The 18,165-nt window shown below is 36.8% G+C and overlaps 1 protein-coding gene across 1 annotated transcript in view; it reads left to right on the top strand.

Moving 5' to 3' along the window:
- Positions 1-18,165, top strand: part of ATP6V1A (ATPase H+ transporting V1 subunit A) — a 64,065-nt gene that overhangs the window by 31,813 nt on the left and 14,087 nt on the right. The window contains exons 2-11 of the mRNA XM_017858573.1: positions 470-561; positions 2,771-2,899; positions 5,857-6,071; positions 6,330-6,467; positions 8,265-8,416; positions 10,665-10,827; positions 11,676-11,784; positions 15,191-15,313; positions 15,409-15,523; positions 16,185-16,248. Coding sequence (XP_017714062.1) covers positions 480-561; positions 2,771-2,899; positions 5,857-6,071; positions 6,330-6,467; positions 8,265-8,416; positions 10,665-10,827; positions 11,676-11,784; positions 15,191-15,313; positions 15,409-15,523; positions 16,185-16,248 — 1,290 coding nt within the window. The 5' untranslated portion in view covers positions 470-479. The remainder of the gene's footprint in view (positions 1-469; positions 562-2,770; positions 2,900-5,856; positions 6,072-6,329; positions 6,468-8,264; positions 8,417-10,664; positions 10,828-11,675; positions 11,785-15,190; positions 15,314-15,408; positions 15,524-16,184; positions 16,249-18,165) is intronic.

Genomic DNA, 18,165 nt, shown 5'->3' on the forward strand with positions numbered 1-18,165 from the left:
GCACAGGAATTGCTTAAACTCGGGAGGCAGAGGTTGCAGTGAGCAGAGATCCTTCCACCACACTCCATCCTGGGTGGTGGAGTTAGACTCTGTCTCAAAAACAAACAAACAAAAACAAAAAACAAAACAAATACTAGCTGCGACACACCTGTAGTGGTGTGTCCTGTAGTGGCATGCACCTGTAGTCATAGCTACTTGGGAGGCTGAGGCAGGAAGATCGCTAGAGTCCAGGAGTCTGAGGCTGCAGTGAGATATGACTGTACCACCACACTCCAGCCTGGGTGACAGCCTCTTAAAAATTGTTTTAAATTAAGAAAAAGGGAATTTTTATATTCTACTTTGAAGAAGTATAATAACTCAGGAATACACCAAAGATGAGAGTGGTCTCATCTTAGTGGACTACCTGTATTTTGGTTCTTTTGCTTTAGGGTTTATAATAATAACTTATTTATTTATTTATTTACCATAGGTAAACTAACATGGATTTTTCCAAGCTACCCAAAATACTCGATGAAGATAAAGAAAGCACATTTGGTTATGTGCATGGGGTCTCAGGACCTGGTAAGTAATACATCATAATCTCAAAATAAGGATATCTAACTTTGATTAATGTCTTTTCAAAATATTTTACATAGAAATATACAACTTTCTGTTTACCTGCATAAATTCCGTTTGTCATTAGGAGATCTCATAGTGACTGTAAGACTTAAGTAGAATCTGTATCATAAGGGCTCATCTAGCATTGATTATCTAAATTTGATAATTATTGAGGTGCTGCTTTGTGATATCCTGTTTATAATTATGTAAATGTTCAACCAGTGTTCAGTTTTATATGTCTTAATTTTTTGTTAAATTTGAGGTAAAAAAACTATGAAGTATTGCTTTTAATATGTAATATCTTGCATATAGCAGGCATTCAGTAAATGTTAATTTGCTTTGAACTTTAATAATTCAGATGCTCAGAGCATTTCTCAGTAATATTAGCTTTTGCCTTTTGCATTTATGAAACTTTTTGAATGGTTAAGTGTCTTATTAACTACCTGTGGGAAAGAAGTTTTAGTACCCAAACTTTATGTCCATTCTGCCAAAACGTGGAGTGCTGCTTTTTAAATAATAAATCTTGTGCCAGTATTTGTTTTGTTATTGAATACTCCCTCTACAAAATGTGATTCACAGTCACAGTTTCTCTAAGTAAAGCCTGCTTAGTGATGTATTATCCTTCAAACCTCATGCTATGCAGTCCTTTTTTTGTTCCAGTTACAGTAGTGGTGATGACAGTTTTTTGATGTTTATGCAAATGAAAACTCAGTCACTGTGCCCCTTTTTTCTCCCCCAAGAACTTGGTGTTTGAGCTTGATTTCACTGGCAAGTCATTAAAAGGTTATCAGTATCTTTTGCCATGCAGAGAAATAATTGTCCTCTCAGTGATCGTAAGGGTCTTTAGGAAGGACAGGCTAAACCGAAGAACTTTTAGAGAAAAAGCAAAAGAACATCAAAGAGTTTAGGAAAAAATATGCTGTGAAACTGTGTAGTAAACTGCTCCTGGAAACAATTTTTTTTTTTTTTAATTTTTTTAGATTTTACTTTAAGTTCTGGGATACCTGTGCAGAAAGTGTAGGTTTGTTACATAGGTATACATGTGCCATGGTGGCTTGCTGCACTTATCAATCTGTTATCTAGGTTTTAAGCCCCACATGCATTAGGTATTTGTCCTAATGCTCTCCCTCCCCTTGCCTCCTGCAATTTTTAATTCTTAAGTACTTAATAAGGTAATAGAACAATGGCATATTTTTTTGGCTTATGAAATATGATTTTTAAATTTCATTATCTCTGGTATTTCAGTGCATCTTAATTCTTAAGTAATCAGTATAGAGGTAAATATTTACAGAATGAATAAGTCTTCATTGTTTTAACACAGGTTAACTAACTCATAAAGCTTTAATAGTTTCCACTGAAGTATTACCTATTACATAGTTCTAATCAGTTGTATCAGAAGGCTAAATATTAAAAATTGGTTTATTCTTACACGTGTCTAAAAATATGGCAACCTTTCCTCCCTGCTAGAAAAGTAGTTTTTGCTTACTAGACAACACGGTCCAAAATAGTAAGTTCAGTAAATGGAATTCCATTGACAATTTCTTACCCAATGGTGGTGACTGATTGTAAATATCCTTATGGCCTATGAAAAAAATTTTGTAGATGTGCGTGTGAGTTTTTCTAGTAGAGCTATTATTAGTTTTTCAAAAGAGTCCATGTCCCAGAATAGTTTTAAGAACCACTGCTCTAAGTTATTAGAAAGTAAAGATGTTCCTTTAGGTCTGTCTGTCAAAGGAAATGGTAACAGCACAGCAAAGTGATAATTGTGTGGTAACAGCACAGCAAAGTAGATAATACTACTAGCCAAACCATTTATTCCAATTTCTACTTTTAAAAGTTTTTTTATTGTTCCAAAGCCTTCACTCCATATATCATAGCAACTCTCAGAATATACCTGAATCCTACCAGGTAAGTTTGCCATGCAGAACTTGAAATGTTTGAAAAGTTTTCATGTATATTATGTAAATAAATAATCTTTGGCTTATCTGTTTATATTATACACTAAAAATATATCTGTGTGAAACTACCAGTATATTCAATAGTAGGTTTTTATCCTTCTTATGAATATATGAGAGAGGCATGATACTGGGTTTATTGGGTGTTTTAATCATTTGTGACTATTCACAGAACACTAGAGTCTTAAGTCATCAAAATAGTCTTTTGTTCTCTTCAGTGGTTACAGCCTGTGACATGGCGGGTGCAGCCATGTATGAACTGGTGAGAGTGGGCCACAGCGAGTTGGTTGGAGAGATTATTCGATTGGAGGGTGACATGGCTACTATTCAGGTGTATGAAGAAACTTGTATCCTTTTTGGCTCAATTTCCTGCCACTTCCTATATTTCAAAATTTAAGGATTTAGGCCAGGCACAGTGCCTCACACCTGTAATCCCAGCACTTTGGGAGGCCGAGGCAGACGGATCACCTGAGGTCAGGAATTTGAGACCAGCTTGGCCAACATGGTAAAACTCCGTCTCTAATAAAAATACGAAAATTAGCTGGGCGTAGTGGCAGGCACCTGTAATTCCAGCCACTCGGGAGACTGAGGCAGGGGAATCGCTTTAACCCTGGAGGAGGGAGGTTGCAGTGAGCCAAGATTGCACCGCTGCGCTCCAGCCTGGGTGACAGAGTGAGACTCTGTTTCAGAAAAGAAAAAAAAAATTAAGGGTTTAAGCCAAAGGTAGTAGCAGCAAAGCAGCAACAACTAATGATATTAGAAGCATGAGATGCTGGTGTTGTGAAAAGACCTGAATTACACAGGAGTACATTAAAGAAAGAGAGAAAGGTACTATGAATTAATACTCTTATTTTAAGAAATTAGTATCTTCTGAACTTTCATTGCTCTTACTGCTTCAGTAATTCATTAACTTCAGGGGGATCAACTGAACTTTTTTCTTCAGTGGGACACATACTGTAGAAGAAAGCGTAAACAGAATAACTATTGATTTGTGAGGTTAAAAATTCTCCAATTATGATTTCGGTTTAAAATAGTAAGTCCACAAATAAATTGGTCACCATAATAGCACTGAGTGACGTATTACATTTCAGTTTTATTACTAGGAAAGCTTTACTATTTGGTTGTCATAATTTTGGCTTTTAAACATAGTATTTATTTTCAATTTTCTATGAAAAATAAGCGTAAAGGGTTAAGCCTAGTGAAGAAGAACCACTTTTTTAGTGCTTCTATATGTGTTTTACTTTGATTCTCAAAATCAGCATTAATTATTTGAGTATTTAATCAAGATTTATTTGGTATGATGTTTTTGCCATTCTAAAACACATGCATGCAGATAACTAGTCTCTCTATAGTACTAGATGCCAATTTAAAACAAAATCGTCTAAAATTTTAAATAAAATAGAAGTTTTGTCGCTATGAAATCGTGACTAATCAGAAATATTTTTTCTATTGTTACTTTTATCTTTTGTTTAATCTTTTACATGGCTTGAAGATTTAAAATAAATGAAAACGTAAACAGTGACAACCCTCCTTGCCTTTGTTGTCTTGTATCTAGCCATTTATCAAAACACATACACACTTCCATGCACACATGCAACCACATTTATAGCTCCATTTATTTATATCCTTCTAGTTTAGTAATTACAGACATGAGCAAATACAAATGTTTGTATTTTTCTTTCCTTTTTCTCTCTCTATATGTATTTGTTTTTTGTTTGTTTGTTTTTTTGAGATGGAGTCTCGCTCTGTTGCCCAGGCTGGAGTGCAGTGGCACGATCTCGGCTTACTGCAACCTCCGCCTCCCAGGTTTAACCTGTTCTCTGCCTCAGCCTCCCGAGTAGCTGGGATTATAGGCATGTGCCACCACACCCAGCTAATTTTTTGTATTTTTAGTAGAGACAGGGTTTCACCATCTTGGCCAGGCTGGTCTTGAACTCCTGACCTCATGATCCACCCGCCTCGGCCTCCCAAGATAGCATATTATATGTACTGTTATACACCTTGCTTTTTTTCACTTAAAAGTATATGTATTCTAGAAGATAGATATGTGATAAATACAGTAAAATGTTGAAGGTAGAATCTAACTGGTAGAGATTGGAAGTCCACTGTAAAATTCCTTCAACTTTGTTGTTGTTCAGAAGATATTCATAATCAAAACTGGAAATGAAAATACATAGTTTAGAGATATTTCTAGAGGAATTCATGATAACTCTGGTTCTTTTTTTTTACAGCCATATAATAATTCCATCATATAAATGTACCATTATTTACTTAACAATATCTTAATGATAGAAGTTTTGGTTTCTAGTCTTTGGTTGTTATAAACAGTGCTACAGTGTAAGTATAGTAAGAATTCACAGAAGTTGGATTCCTAGGTCAAGACTTACCCATTTTGAATTTTGATAAATATTGCTAAATTGCTCTCAGGAAAAGTTGTACTGATTTTACTCCTGTCAACAAATGTGTGAGAATAAAGTGGACTCATTATGCTTATTTATATGTTTTATTCTTATTTGTATGTTTTCAAAACAACTTTATTTTTAAGATTTTAGGTTTTGTCCCAGTACTAATACCCTTATCAGGGGACTGATTCCTCAGCAGTATATGTGAAACAATGTATTAAGAGAGTTTTGCTTCTATTTTTAGCCCTGTGGTTTCCAAACTTTGCAGAGGCATTCTGAGAAGCTGCAGCAAACTCATGTGGTACCAGGATATTTAAAATTTTTGAGGCAAACACAGGAATGTTAGACATATTGTCAGACACCACATGAACTAGTAGCTTGAGATAATAAACAGTTTCATTATGTTGCTGTACTATATTTTTGTCAGTGACATCATATCTTTGCAAAGCTGAGTTTTTGGCAGTTGCTAAGCTACAAAAGCAAGTATAATGTGAAAATCAAAATGGAAGAGGTTTCCAATCTGATTCCAAGATTGGAAGATTATATAGTTCCCCAAGGGCATATACATTCATAAGAATTATGGATATTTAGAACTGAAATTAATATTCTTTTTTTTTCAACTTATGCATATATTTTTCTCAAATTGCTACTCAGTTGTTAGGACGTATATGCATATTAGGTTATTTAGACATAGCTATTTAATAAATGCAAGTGTTAGATATATCTTTTGTCCTGGGACACTGAAAAAAATTACTGAAAACACTACAAATCCTGTGAACTGAGAAAGTTTGGGAACTTCTGTTTTCACTTCTTGAGTGGCATTTCCTTGTTAAACTGTGGTATTTCCTGTTAATAGTGTCTTTAAACCTTCATAGTTGGTTTTCCTTAGCTGCTGTTTTTAGCTGGTGTTTCTGTTGGAGATCCTGTACTTCGCACTGGTAAACCCCTCTCTGTAGAGCTCGGTCCTGGCATTATGGGAGCCATTTTTGATGGTATTCAAAGACCTTTGTCGGATATCAGCAGTCAGACCCAAAGCATCTACATCCCCAGAGGAGTAAACGTGTCTGCTCTTAGCAGAGATATCAAATGGGACTTTACACCTTGCAAAAACCTACGGGTATGTCTGTGTAACCAAGAATTTCTGAAGTTATTGAAAAAATATAAAATGAATGTTTAGTAAACTACATTGTACTGTTAGTCCAAATAAAAATAGACTACAGAAGCATAGTTTAAATTTTTTCTTAACTCTACTTTGTGGGATTTTAGAACTAATGTTTTATTGATAAGTCAGGTAAATGATTTAAATTATAGCAGCAGGGGCAAGTCTACTTGACATTTATTTGAAAATTAAACAGCAAATACATTTATTCTCTAGGTTGGTAGTCATATCACTGGCGGAGACATTTATGGAATTGTCAGTGAGAACTCGCTTATCAAACACAAAATCATGTTACCCCCACGAAACAGAGGAACTGTAACTTATATTGCTCCACCTGGGAATTACGATACCTCTGTAAGTATCATTTGAACTTTATCCTGCAGAGTGGCTGTATTTTTATATGACAGCTGCCCAGTTTTAGTGCCCTAAGTTATTAAACAATTGATGTTTAATATATGTTTTGAGTAACTCCTATAATTTTGAAGGTTTTTTATTTGTTTTTAACTTGGATTCAGGGATAAAAAAGCAGAACATAGTATTTCTTTTTAAAGAAATGTGACAGTTTTCTACCATCTTAACTGATGCTACATTTATTTAAAGCCCTAATTGTTTAGGCATAGAATAGACTTTGATTTTAATGGTGTATTAATATTCACATAATAATTATGTAATGGGACTGGGCGCGTAGTCTCACACCTGTAATCCCAGCACTTTGAGAGGGTGAGGTGGGCAGATCACAAGGTCAGGAGATCGAGACCAGCCTGACCAACATGGTGAAACCCCATCTCTACTAAAAATATGAAAATTAGCCAGGCGTGGTGGCGGGCACCTGTAATCCCAGCTACTCAGGAGGCTGAGGCAGGAAAATCGCTTGAACCTGGGAGGCGGAGGTTGTAGTGAGCTGAGATCGCACCATTGCACTCCAACCTGGGCAACAGAGCGAGACTCCATCTCAAAAAATAGTAATAATTATTATTATTATATAATGGATTATTTGAATTATCTTTTTTTCTTTTTCTTTTTTTTTTTGAGACAGTGTCTTGCTGTGTTGCCCAGACTGGAGTGCAGTGGTGCAATCATAGCTCGCTGCAGCCTCAACCTGCTGGGCTCAAGCAATTCTATCACCTCAGCCTCCCAAGTATCTGGGACCACAGGCACATGCCACCATGCTCAGTTAATTTTTTTTTTTTTTTTTTGAGATGGACTCTTGCTCTGTTACTCTGTCACCAGGCTGGAGTTCAATGGGGTGATCTCTGCTCACTGCATCCTCCGCCTCCTGGGTTCAAGTGATTCTCCTACCTCAACTTTCCAAGTAGCTGGGATTACAGGCGCCTGCCACCACACTCGGCTAATTTTTGTTTTTTTAGTAGAGATAGGGTTTTACCATGTTGGCCAGGATGGTCTTGATCTCCTGACCTTGTGATCTGCCCACCTCAGCCTCCCAAATTGCTGAGATTACAGGCGTGAGCCACTGCGCCCAGCCTAAGTTAAAAAAATTTTTTTTAGAGACAGGATCTCAGTCTGTTGCCCAGGCTGGTCTTGAACTTCTGTACTCAAGTGATCCTCCTGCCTTGGCCTCCCAAAAGTGCTGGGATCACAGGCGTAAGCTGTAATCCATACCTGGCCCTGGATTAAAACTTAGACCTTTAATGTTATTTACAGTCATATAATACCAAATACATTAGGCTCGTAATCTTTATGGGTATGAAGATAACTTTATTGAAAAGACTATCATAGCATATAATTTTCTCCCAATAAAATGTGATAAGAAATAGTAATTTTTTAATCATTTCATAAGAATAAGACCATGCTCTATCAGATATAGAGAACAAGAGTTAAGATAGGGATTTGGGGCAATCAACCAGACTTGCACACTAGCTTGGAGACTCAGTCCCAATGGAGCAACCCCCCTAAAGCAGATAATTCAAATTCATATTTCAACAAAATTAGAGATTTCTGTAGGGCCATGGACATTGGCGCTGTTTGTGAATGTTTGAAAACATCTCAATGTTCACAAATGTTATATTACTCATTACCTTTTTGCTTACATGTATCACCTTCCTAACCCCAGGGAGAATCGGGTTACTTTGATTTTGAAGGAAGAAATGTTCACAAATTTGACCATACTAAAATCCTACTGTATTTTTATAGGATGTTGTCTTGGAGCTTGAATTTGAAGGTGTAAAGGAAAAGTTCACCATGGTGCAAGTATGGCCTGTACGTCAAGTTCGACCTGTCACTGAGAAGCTGCCAGCCAATCATCCTCTGTTGACTGGCCAGAGAGTCCTTGATGCCCTTTTTCCGTAAGTTTGAGACGCGTCCCATGATTTTCCCTCAGAGTTATTATATGTGCTTATGTTTTTATTATCTTTATAGATAAAGGGTTCATGTGTTTAACACTGTAATACATTATCTAGAGTAGTAATGGTGAATTAAATATTTTTTTCTATTGCTAGCACTTACTATAAATTCAAACCATTGAAGATTTACTTTTTTCATGGTTGCCCGTAGAAAGCAGTATTTCTGAAACTTTTCTGGAAAAATTAAATTTGCTGAAGAAAATCTGTACCAAAACAATATAACTGTGTTTTTTTTGTTTGTTTGTTTTGTTTTGTTTTGTTTTTTTGGTAGTTGAGACAGGATCTCACTCACCCAGGCTAGAGTGCAGTGGCGTGATCTCAGCTCACTGCAACCTCTGCCTCCCAGGCTCAAGCAGTCCTCCTCCTGCCTCACCCTCCCGAGTAGCTGGGACCACAGGCATGCACCACCACACCTAGCTAATTTTTTGTATTTTTGGTAGAGACGGGATTTGACTATGTTGCCTAGGCTGATCTCAAACTTCTGAGCTCAAGTCATCCACCTGCCTTGGGCTCCCAAAGTACTAGGATTACAGGCGTGAGCCACTGCACCTGGCCACCATGTTTCTTAAGTTATCCTAGACTGGAAACCAAGACAGAAGCCCCACCCAAATAACTGGGATAACATTTGGAAGAGGGAAAGAAAATAGTACAGAGTGTGCTTCTAAATGCTGTAGTGCACCCATACCTCTGCAGAAATACAGCTTTAATCTGATTTTTGGTGAAGGAAATCTCTGCAGTCATCACGGGATCCAGGGGATCAATTTAGTCCCAAACTCCATACCTGGGATAAATCAAACTGAGAAGCAAGCAACATGAATACCTAACTTTAAGTTTGATGCTGGATCTGCTTCTAGATTTAAAATTATTAAATAATTCAGATGACAGATTTAAGGGGGACAATGCTCTATTTCATGGCAAAGAAGTAAATACTGCAATATCTATAGCTTTCAACTGATGTAAATTTTTGGCTTAAGCCTTTCTGTAACCAATTGTATAATTTTATGGTAAACTGGTTTTGTGATGTACAAAGTTCAAATGATTTAAGTATAAATTATTACCAAGCAATTTATTAGGTCACTCAGTAAACCAAAAGCATGCACAGGAATAGATTTCCCAGCATAAAGTGTGTATTTAATTTATTTGCATATGTAACTTTTTAAAAACAAAGAATTGTGGTGTAATTAAAAAAACAGTAGATTTATGTCACCATAAATTGATGATTTCTATTAAAAGTAATGGTAAAAACTGTCATTATTTTTGCACTGACCTAAATAAAATCAACTGGGCTCTCTCTGCTGCCCAGCAATCTTTCTTAATTTGTTGTCTGCTCTTCCCATTTTCTACGACTGCTTAAAAACCATAAACCATCTTCTCTCTCTCTCTCTCTCTCTTCTCTCTTTCTCTCTCTCTCTCTCTCTCGACAGGTTATCACTCTGTGGCCCAGGCTGGAATGTAATGCCTAGATCATAGTTCACTGTAACCTCAAACTCCAGGGCTCCAGTTATCCTCCTGTCCCAGCCTTCTGAATAGCTAGGCCATAGATATGCAACACCATGCCCTTCTAATTTCTAAATTTTTTTATGGAGACAGCATCTCGCTCTTTTGCCCAGGGAGTCCTCCCACCTCAGTCTCCCAAAGCATTGGGATTACAGGCATAAGCCTCTGTACCTAGCCTTATTTTATCTTATTATTTTCGTATCTCTCTCTTCTCCAGTTTATGGAATATATTTCGTAGTGCTTTCTATCTGTAACTTGTGTTTTTGTGTTCCTTACCTATTTTATTTATTTATTTTTATTTAGTTTTGTTTTTTTTGAGATGGAGTTTTTTGCTCGTCACCCAGGCTGGAGTGCAAAGGCGCGATCTCGGCTCACTGCAACCTCCGCCTTTCAGGTTCAAGCAGTTCTCCTGCCCCAACCTCCAGAGTAGCTGGGATTACAGGTGCTCACCACCACGCCCAGCTAATTTTCTTTTCTTTCTTTTTTTTTTTTTTTTTTTGTATTTTTAGTAGAAACGGGGTTTCACCATGTTGGCCAGGCTGGTCTCGAACTCCTGATCTCAGATGATCCACCTGCCTCGGCCCCACAAAGTGCTGCTGGGATTACAGGCGTGAGCGACTGCGCCCAGCCCCTACTTTATTTATTAATATCTATTAGCAAGTCAAGTAATCCATATTTTGTTTTCTTTCTTTAGGTGTGTCCAGGGAGGAACTACTGCTATCCCGGGAGCCTTTGGCTGTGGAAAGACAGTGATATCACAGTCTCTATCCAAGTATTCTAACAGTGATGTAATCATCTATGTAGGATGTGGTGAAAGAGGAAATGAGATGTCTGAAGTCCTCCGGGACTTCCCAGAGGTCTGTATAAAGCTTCAAATAATATCCTAGAGAAAATACCACTAATCAATGTTCATTGACAATTAATAAAGCTTTGTGTTGGGTCTGGAGCAATGCTGTCATTCATCAAGGATCTTTAAGGAATTTTAAAATTATATTTGTAATTAATTTGTATATTCAAGAAAAGAAATTTTAATTCTTTTTGTGTGTGTGATGGAGTTTCGCTCTTTTTGGCCAGGCTGGAGTGCAGTGGCACCATCTCAGCTTACTGCAACCTCTGCCTCCCAGGTTCAAGCGATTCTCCTGCCTCAGCCTCCTGAGTAGCTGGGATTACAGGCGCACGCCACCATGCCCAGCTAATTTTGTATTTTTAGTAGAGACAGGGTTTCCACCATGTTGGCCAGGCTGGTCTTGAACTCCTGACCTCCAGTAATCGACCCACCTCAGCCTCCCAAAGTGCTGGGATTATAGGCATGAGCCACTGCTCCTGGCCAGGAATTTTAATTCTTAAGTCAAACAATTGAAAGTTTCTTTTTATGGTCTGGTGGTTTTTACTTATTGAGAGAAAGATGAAATAAAACATTTATAGATGTGAACTTTGCATATGATTTATGATCTAGATTATTATGGTAATATTTCTTTTTTCATAAAATATTTATTTTATTTATGAAATTGAAATAATGTCTATCTTCTTCATAGCACCGTGGAGCAGGGAAGAGAGGTTGGAGTGGTTGGGAATATTACTTTAGGGACACTGATTATAAGAGGCATTAAATATGGGCAAAAGTTTAAAAAAAAAAAGAAAAAGATGGAGGGCTAAAATGTTACCTTAAAAATTGGAGATTCACTAATATATATTTTACCTCTAGCTCACAATGGAGGTTGATGGTAAGGTAGAGTCAATTATGAAGAGGACAGCTTTGGTAGCCAATACCTCCAATATGCCTGTTGCTGCTAGAGAAGCCTCTATTTATACTGGTGAGTATATAATTGGAATAAAAGCGGTTAACATCTGTTCTTAAGTGTAAAGCTAGCACCAAACTTTTCTAAAGAACTTTTTGCTTTCATTCTAAAATGTCTCTGTACATATAAGCACATTCCTAGCTTTTAAAAAATATTTTACTTGACCAAGCGCGGTGACTCAACGGCTGTGGTCCCAGTACTTTGGGAGGCCCAGGCGGGCAGATCACTTGAGGTCAGGAGTTCAAGACCAGCCAGGCCAACATGGTGAAACCCTGTCTCTACTAAAAATACAAAAAATTAGCCGGGCGTGGTGGTGGGCACCTTTAATCCCAGCTACTCAGGAGGCTGAGACAGGAGAATCGCTTGAATCCGGGAGGCAGAGGTTGCAGTGAGCCAAGATTGCGTCACTACACTCCAGCCTGAGCTACAGAGCAAGACTCTGTCTCAAAAAAAAAAAAAAAAAAAAAGATTACGTATTATATCTTCAGAATAAATGAATATAAGACATTTATTGAGCTGCAGTCTTTTTAATGTCATAAAATGATCTTATACTACCTTTTTTCACTACATGTTTTATCATTGATCTAGTTTTAAATATAGTTGTACCTTTGTAACTTGAGTTATCAGCTTTGAATTAATATATTTTGTCTGGGGATATAAAAGATAAGACAATTCATGTGTTAATGACCTTCCATCTTTGGTTCCATTTCCATCCCAGCTTTTATGTCTACATTTTCAGGATTTATAAAACTTACATTTTATTCTGTAGCCATAAAGCCAATATTTGAATTAACTGTAGACCTACATTAAAATGGAGTTAATGCTCACTAGCAGTCCTTGGCTATAATTTCTCCATTTCTTTATTGGCTAAGATTTGACTTTTGGAAGTTTCTTCAAGAAGATTTATGGCAACTATGTTCTCTGAATTCTTGTTTCTTCATAAATTTGATTTTTTTTTCTACTGCCTTTAAACTTTAATAGTAGTTTGGCTGAGTATAAAATTCCTGATCAATATTTCTTTCTTTGAGAACTAGTATTAAATGCTGGGGACATTAAAAGCTGAGGCTGGCCTGCTTTTTTTCCTTTTGTAGGTGATTTTTCTCTTTTCCCAAAGGACTTTCTCTTTAAATTTGAAGTCTCTTAACTTTATTAGGATATATCCCAATATTGGTAGTTTCATGAAATTGTTCTAGAGACATAATGTACCCTTTTAATCTATGAAATATGTCTTTTATTTTGGAAAAATGTAGAAAATTGCATCTGAAACTTTTTCATTATGGCTATCTTCTTCAAATATACCAACTGGACATACTAGAATTTTGTTATTTGTTTTCCATGTGCATTATTTCCTCTCTGATCCTTTTTATTTAGCCTTTTGTCTGTTCACAGGATAAATGGTATTTATTCTTTGTGTTGCTTCTAATGAAACCTTCACTTCTGTTTCTTTTTGTTCTGCCAGCTCATGAAATAACTCCTCTTATCTTGCTCCATATGTCTTGAGATTTTATTTTGTAGTAGGCTGCATTATGACAGGGTTTTTTGTTTTTTTTTAACTGTGGTCACAGTTTTAATTTATTCTTTGGCAAGTTATTTGATCATCATTGTATTCTTCTCTTCTGTCTTTTTTCTTATTTTATCTTTGTTTAAATATCGTATACCGATGTTTATTATTACTGTTACTCATCTTTGTAGGAGATGGGAGGGGTGGCTGTGACTGTGTCCCGGGTAGTAGGAATTCTTCATGGTAACTTGTGAAGTTTGCTATGGCATGCAGCTGTGTAAAAAAGCTATTTTACTCTTCTTGCCTAATACCAGAAATCAGCACCTGTAAGACCATTCACAGTGAATTCTTCCCCTCTGCCTCACCCACTTTTCACTTAGTGAAAATAGGGAGTACCTACTTTTGTTTTATTCATCCCCATCTCCCTGCTTCTCTTTGATGCCAAACTGGGTACAAGGAACTCCTGCAACTGGCCATGTAGCTTTTTGCAGTGTTCCAAACAAAGCACTGCTCCTCAGGATGTGCCTTCAAGTTTGAAGAAGCTTTATCTGATACCTGTAGGTCTGTCAGAATTCTCACTTACTCATGTGTATGTGTCTTTTCTGCCATTTCTTTCTAATATCACAAGTATCTGTGACATTTCATCACAGATTTAAAACACAGCGTGCTTGTATAAGAAAGGATCTGTTCTTATTAGATTGGAATATGTGGTAATCATTGTGTTGTTGAAGCCTTAATATTGATAATGTTTCCTAAAGACTTTCTTCGTGAGACCATTTTATGGATGCCTCAACAGTCAGTATTTTTTATTCTGAAAGATGCAATATGACAAATAGTAAAGTGCTGAGTTTTCCATTAATTATGTTCATTTTACTTATATGAACCTCTGTTTCTTTACCAGTAAAATAAAGAAACCAAGGCATTAGATTTTGGAGCTTTTATAACTATACATTTTTCCTAGTATCTTAGAGTTTCATAACACTTTGTACTTTTTAGATGACATTTATTTAATTCACTTCATCTGCTACATAGAAGTATATAGGGCAGGCATTATTCCATTTTTAATAGGTTAGGAAGCCACACTGGGAGATCGAGTTGTTTTGCTAAGGTTAATGACAGAATAGGAACTAGAACCCAACACCCATTTCTGTATATTAGCTGCTTATAAGTGGTTTACTGACTAAATTTACAGGATAGGACCTGATCTGCATAGCAGAATAATCTGGACATTACAATTGAGATATTACTCATTTTAATAACATTTGTTACTTTTGAAAAATAGCCACCCAAGCTGATTGGTTAAGGGTTACTTTTGCATGCATACATGCTTGTGTGTGTGTATGTGATATATATAGAGAAGCTACATTTGAAAATTAATTTCAGATTTAATTATTTCAACAAATAGAGAAAGTCATATCCTGCTTTCTAAAATGTGCATTATATTAAGGTAAGCTAGGCTGTGGCATCAAATAATTCCAAATGTATATTTGCTCAGTATAATAGATGTTTATTTCAAGTGTTCAGGGGACTCTTTACTCTGTCATCCTGGGCCACGATCCAGGCTGAAACGAACTCTACCATTTTCAACACATGGCTTCCAAGACTACTGGGAGTTCTCTCCATTTCAGTAGGCCAGAAGGAAGAAAGAGTAGGGAAGAGTATGTGACTTGCCTGGCCATAGAACACATTATTTTGACTTGAATTTTCTTAGCCAGAGATCAGTTACTTGGCCATATCTAAGTGCACAGGATGCTAGGAAACAGTTCAGTGTGTGCCCAGAAAAAGAGGAAGAGCAGCTTTGAGAGAGCCGTTAGCAGTCTATGTTGTATACTTTTTGCTTTAAAGTTTTCTTAAGGGTGGAAAGATCCAGGATTTTATATGCTAGCTTTGTAACTTATAATAATATTCTTCCCAATTTAGGAATCACACTGTCAGAGTACTTCCGTGACATGGGCTATCATGTCAGTATGATGGCTGACTCTACCTCTAGATGGGCTGAGGCCCTTAGAGAGATCTCTGGTCGTTTAGCTGAAATGCCTGCAGGTAAGTCTGTGTATGGCTTATCATGTAAACAAGGCTGATAGGATTTTCGGGGCTGGCTTAGAAACTCTGTTTTAAAATTTCTTTTCCTTTTTCAGATAGTGGATATCCAGCCTATCTTGGTGCCCGGCTGGCCTCTTTTTATGAACGAGCAGGCAGGGTGAAATGTCTTGGAAATCCTGAAAGAGAAGGGAGTGTCAGCATTGTAGGAGCGTAAGCACCCAAACCATTTACTTTATGAAAGGAAAAAAGTTACAGATGTATTAAATAGAGAAAAAAAGTCACTTATTTTAAAGAGAATATTTAGCTCCCACTGGGAGCAGCGATTCTTAAGGAGGGTTGCACTCCACAGTCACCTAAGGAGCTCTTTGAAGATGCATATGTTTAGGCAATTTCTACATGTTCTAGGTTCCATAGGTTTGACTTTATCTATGTTTAATTTAGATACTTATTTAATTTTTGTAATTTAGAAAATTATAGACCTAATAAGGTGAGATTGCATCTTGGTAAACGGAAGTGAAGATTCATGATCACTAGGTAAAGCCATCCTTTTTTTCTTGGAGCTTTTCCTTCTTGCTTCATCTATTTGATTAGAATAATAAAATTGATTATAATAAAATATCTCTCTCATATCTCATACTAGAAGGTGTTCTGTAGTTTCCATTCTTATTTACAACTTAAATACTGGCTTTTGTTTAAGATTTTTAGGTAAGATTTTCTTTCCAAAGGTCATTTCTGAAGTTATTTACATTAAAAAGTTGTTTACATTAAAATTGACTTTCAAAAAAATTTAACATTTATATATATGTTATTTTTCATAAGCGTTTCTAATGACTGTATTTTTTTGTAATGACCATTTTTTTTTTTAATTTAGAGTTTCTCCACCTGGTGGTGATTTTTCTGATCCAGTTACATCTGCCACTCTTGGTATCGTTCAGGTATGTCTTTCCCTAGTGTAGTCAACTTCTGAGCCTTTCCTCCTCTCTGCGGCCCCTGCTGTTCTAATGCGATCTAATGTAATCATTGTAAATTATTTAATTTAGTCTCTAAAGGATAGGCAATGGTAAAGTCTGTTTTAGAAACACTCTCAACACAGAGCCTTTAATACTGTGTTTTTTTCTTAGCTGTTTACGTAGGATTTATAATAAACTTAATATATAAGTGGAAAATATATCTAGGTAGCAAAAGTTTTATTAGTATTAGAGTAATACTATCCTTTAAGTCATAGTAACCCTAGTTATAGAAACAAAGCGGCCCAAAAATGTGTAATACCCAGAAGTTATTTCTCTTCACAGTATGGTCCAAGGCTCTCTTCTGTTTAGTAATAATTCTGAGTCCAGGATTCCTTCCATCTTGTGACTCCACTGTCACCTAGCCTGGTGATCATCTGCATCTAGCTGACACAAGTGAGCTAGGCCTTGAGGAGAAGGCATACCCACCTTTTTTGAACCTTAGATTCAAAAGTGACAGTCATTCCACTCATTCTGTTAGCCACATCCAGGTGAAAGCAAGGCTGGAAAATGCAGTTTCTGCCTAAGCATTTGCTTCCCAGTGACAAGACATGAATTTTAGTGGATAGCTTGACTATTAAAAGAAGCCCAAATAAAAGATGTGTACAAATCAGAGCTATAGTTAAAAAAAAAAAAAAGTGATGTATGTGTATTATTCATGTGGGAAAAACAGAATATTTACTTGTGTTTATGACAGTATCAGACAAAAGGAAAGGCCGGAGGCTAAATTTACAACTCTCAGGCTCTTTAACATTGCTAAACTTTTGAGTTTCAAATTTTGGGGAAACGGGATAGAGTTAGAAATGCATGGAATATCTATGAATGTTTGCCCTTACAAAAATCACTGTCAGTTGTTATTGGATTGGCCCCGTGAATGATAGGGCGCTAAATTTAATCGAAACACTTAGATATTTTTGTTTTGTTTTGTTTTTATACAGAGTTTCGTTCTTGTTGCCCAGGCTGGAGTGCAATGGCACGAACTTAGCTCACTGCAACCTCCACCTCCCAGGTTCAAGCGATTCTCCTGCCTCAGCCTCCCAAGTAGGTGGGATTACAGGCACCCGCCACCACACCTGGCTAATTTTTTGTATTTTTAATAGAGACAGGGTTTCACCATGTTGGCCAGGCTGGTCTCGAACTCCTGACTTCAGGTGATCCACCTGCCTCGTCCTCCCAAAGCGCTAGAATTACAGGCGTAAGCCACCATGCCTGGCCAGTTAGAGGTTTTTAATCAAAGTAAAGTGTATATTCCATCTGCATAAACTTTGTCTGGTTCTATTGTACCATAATAATTTTCAAAAGAGTAAATTAATTTTTCTTTTTGCTGTTGGATTTGACACACTATTAAGAAAATACAGGTAAATTTTAAATTTGATTTGTAGGTATTACCCACTTTGAAAATGAAAGGAAATAGATTATTGTCATTTTCTGCAAATTTTATTCTGTCTTAATTTTACTTAGTATATATTAAAACGATGTATAATTTGACCAGTGAATTATAGAATTGCATATTTAGGGGCCAGGCATGTGGCTCATGCCTGTAATTCCAGCACTTTGGCAGGCCGAGGATCACATGAGGTCAGGAGTTCGAGATAAACCTGGCCAACGTGGTGAAACCCCATCTCTACTAAACATACAAAAATTAGCCAGGCCTGATGGCGCATGCCTGTAATCCCAGCTACTTGTGAAGCTGAGTCAGGAGAATTGTTTGAACCCAGGAGGTAGAGGTTGTGGTGAGCGGAGATCATACCACTGCACTCCAGCCTGGGTGATAGAGTAAGACTCTGTCTCAAAGAAAAAAAAAGGTTGCATGGTTAAGACAAATATGCTTCAGAATTTTTTTAA

The sequence above is a fragment of the Rhinopithecus bieti genome, unplaced genomic scaffold (genome assembly GCF_001698545.2).
Source record: "Rhinopithecus bieti isolate Rb0 unplaced genomic scaffold, ASM169854v2 scaffold_45617, whole genome shotgun sequence".
Taxonomy (NCBI): domain Eukaryota; kingdom Metazoa; phylum Chordata; class Mammalia; order Primates; family Cercopithecidae; genus Rhinopithecus; species Rhinopithecus bieti.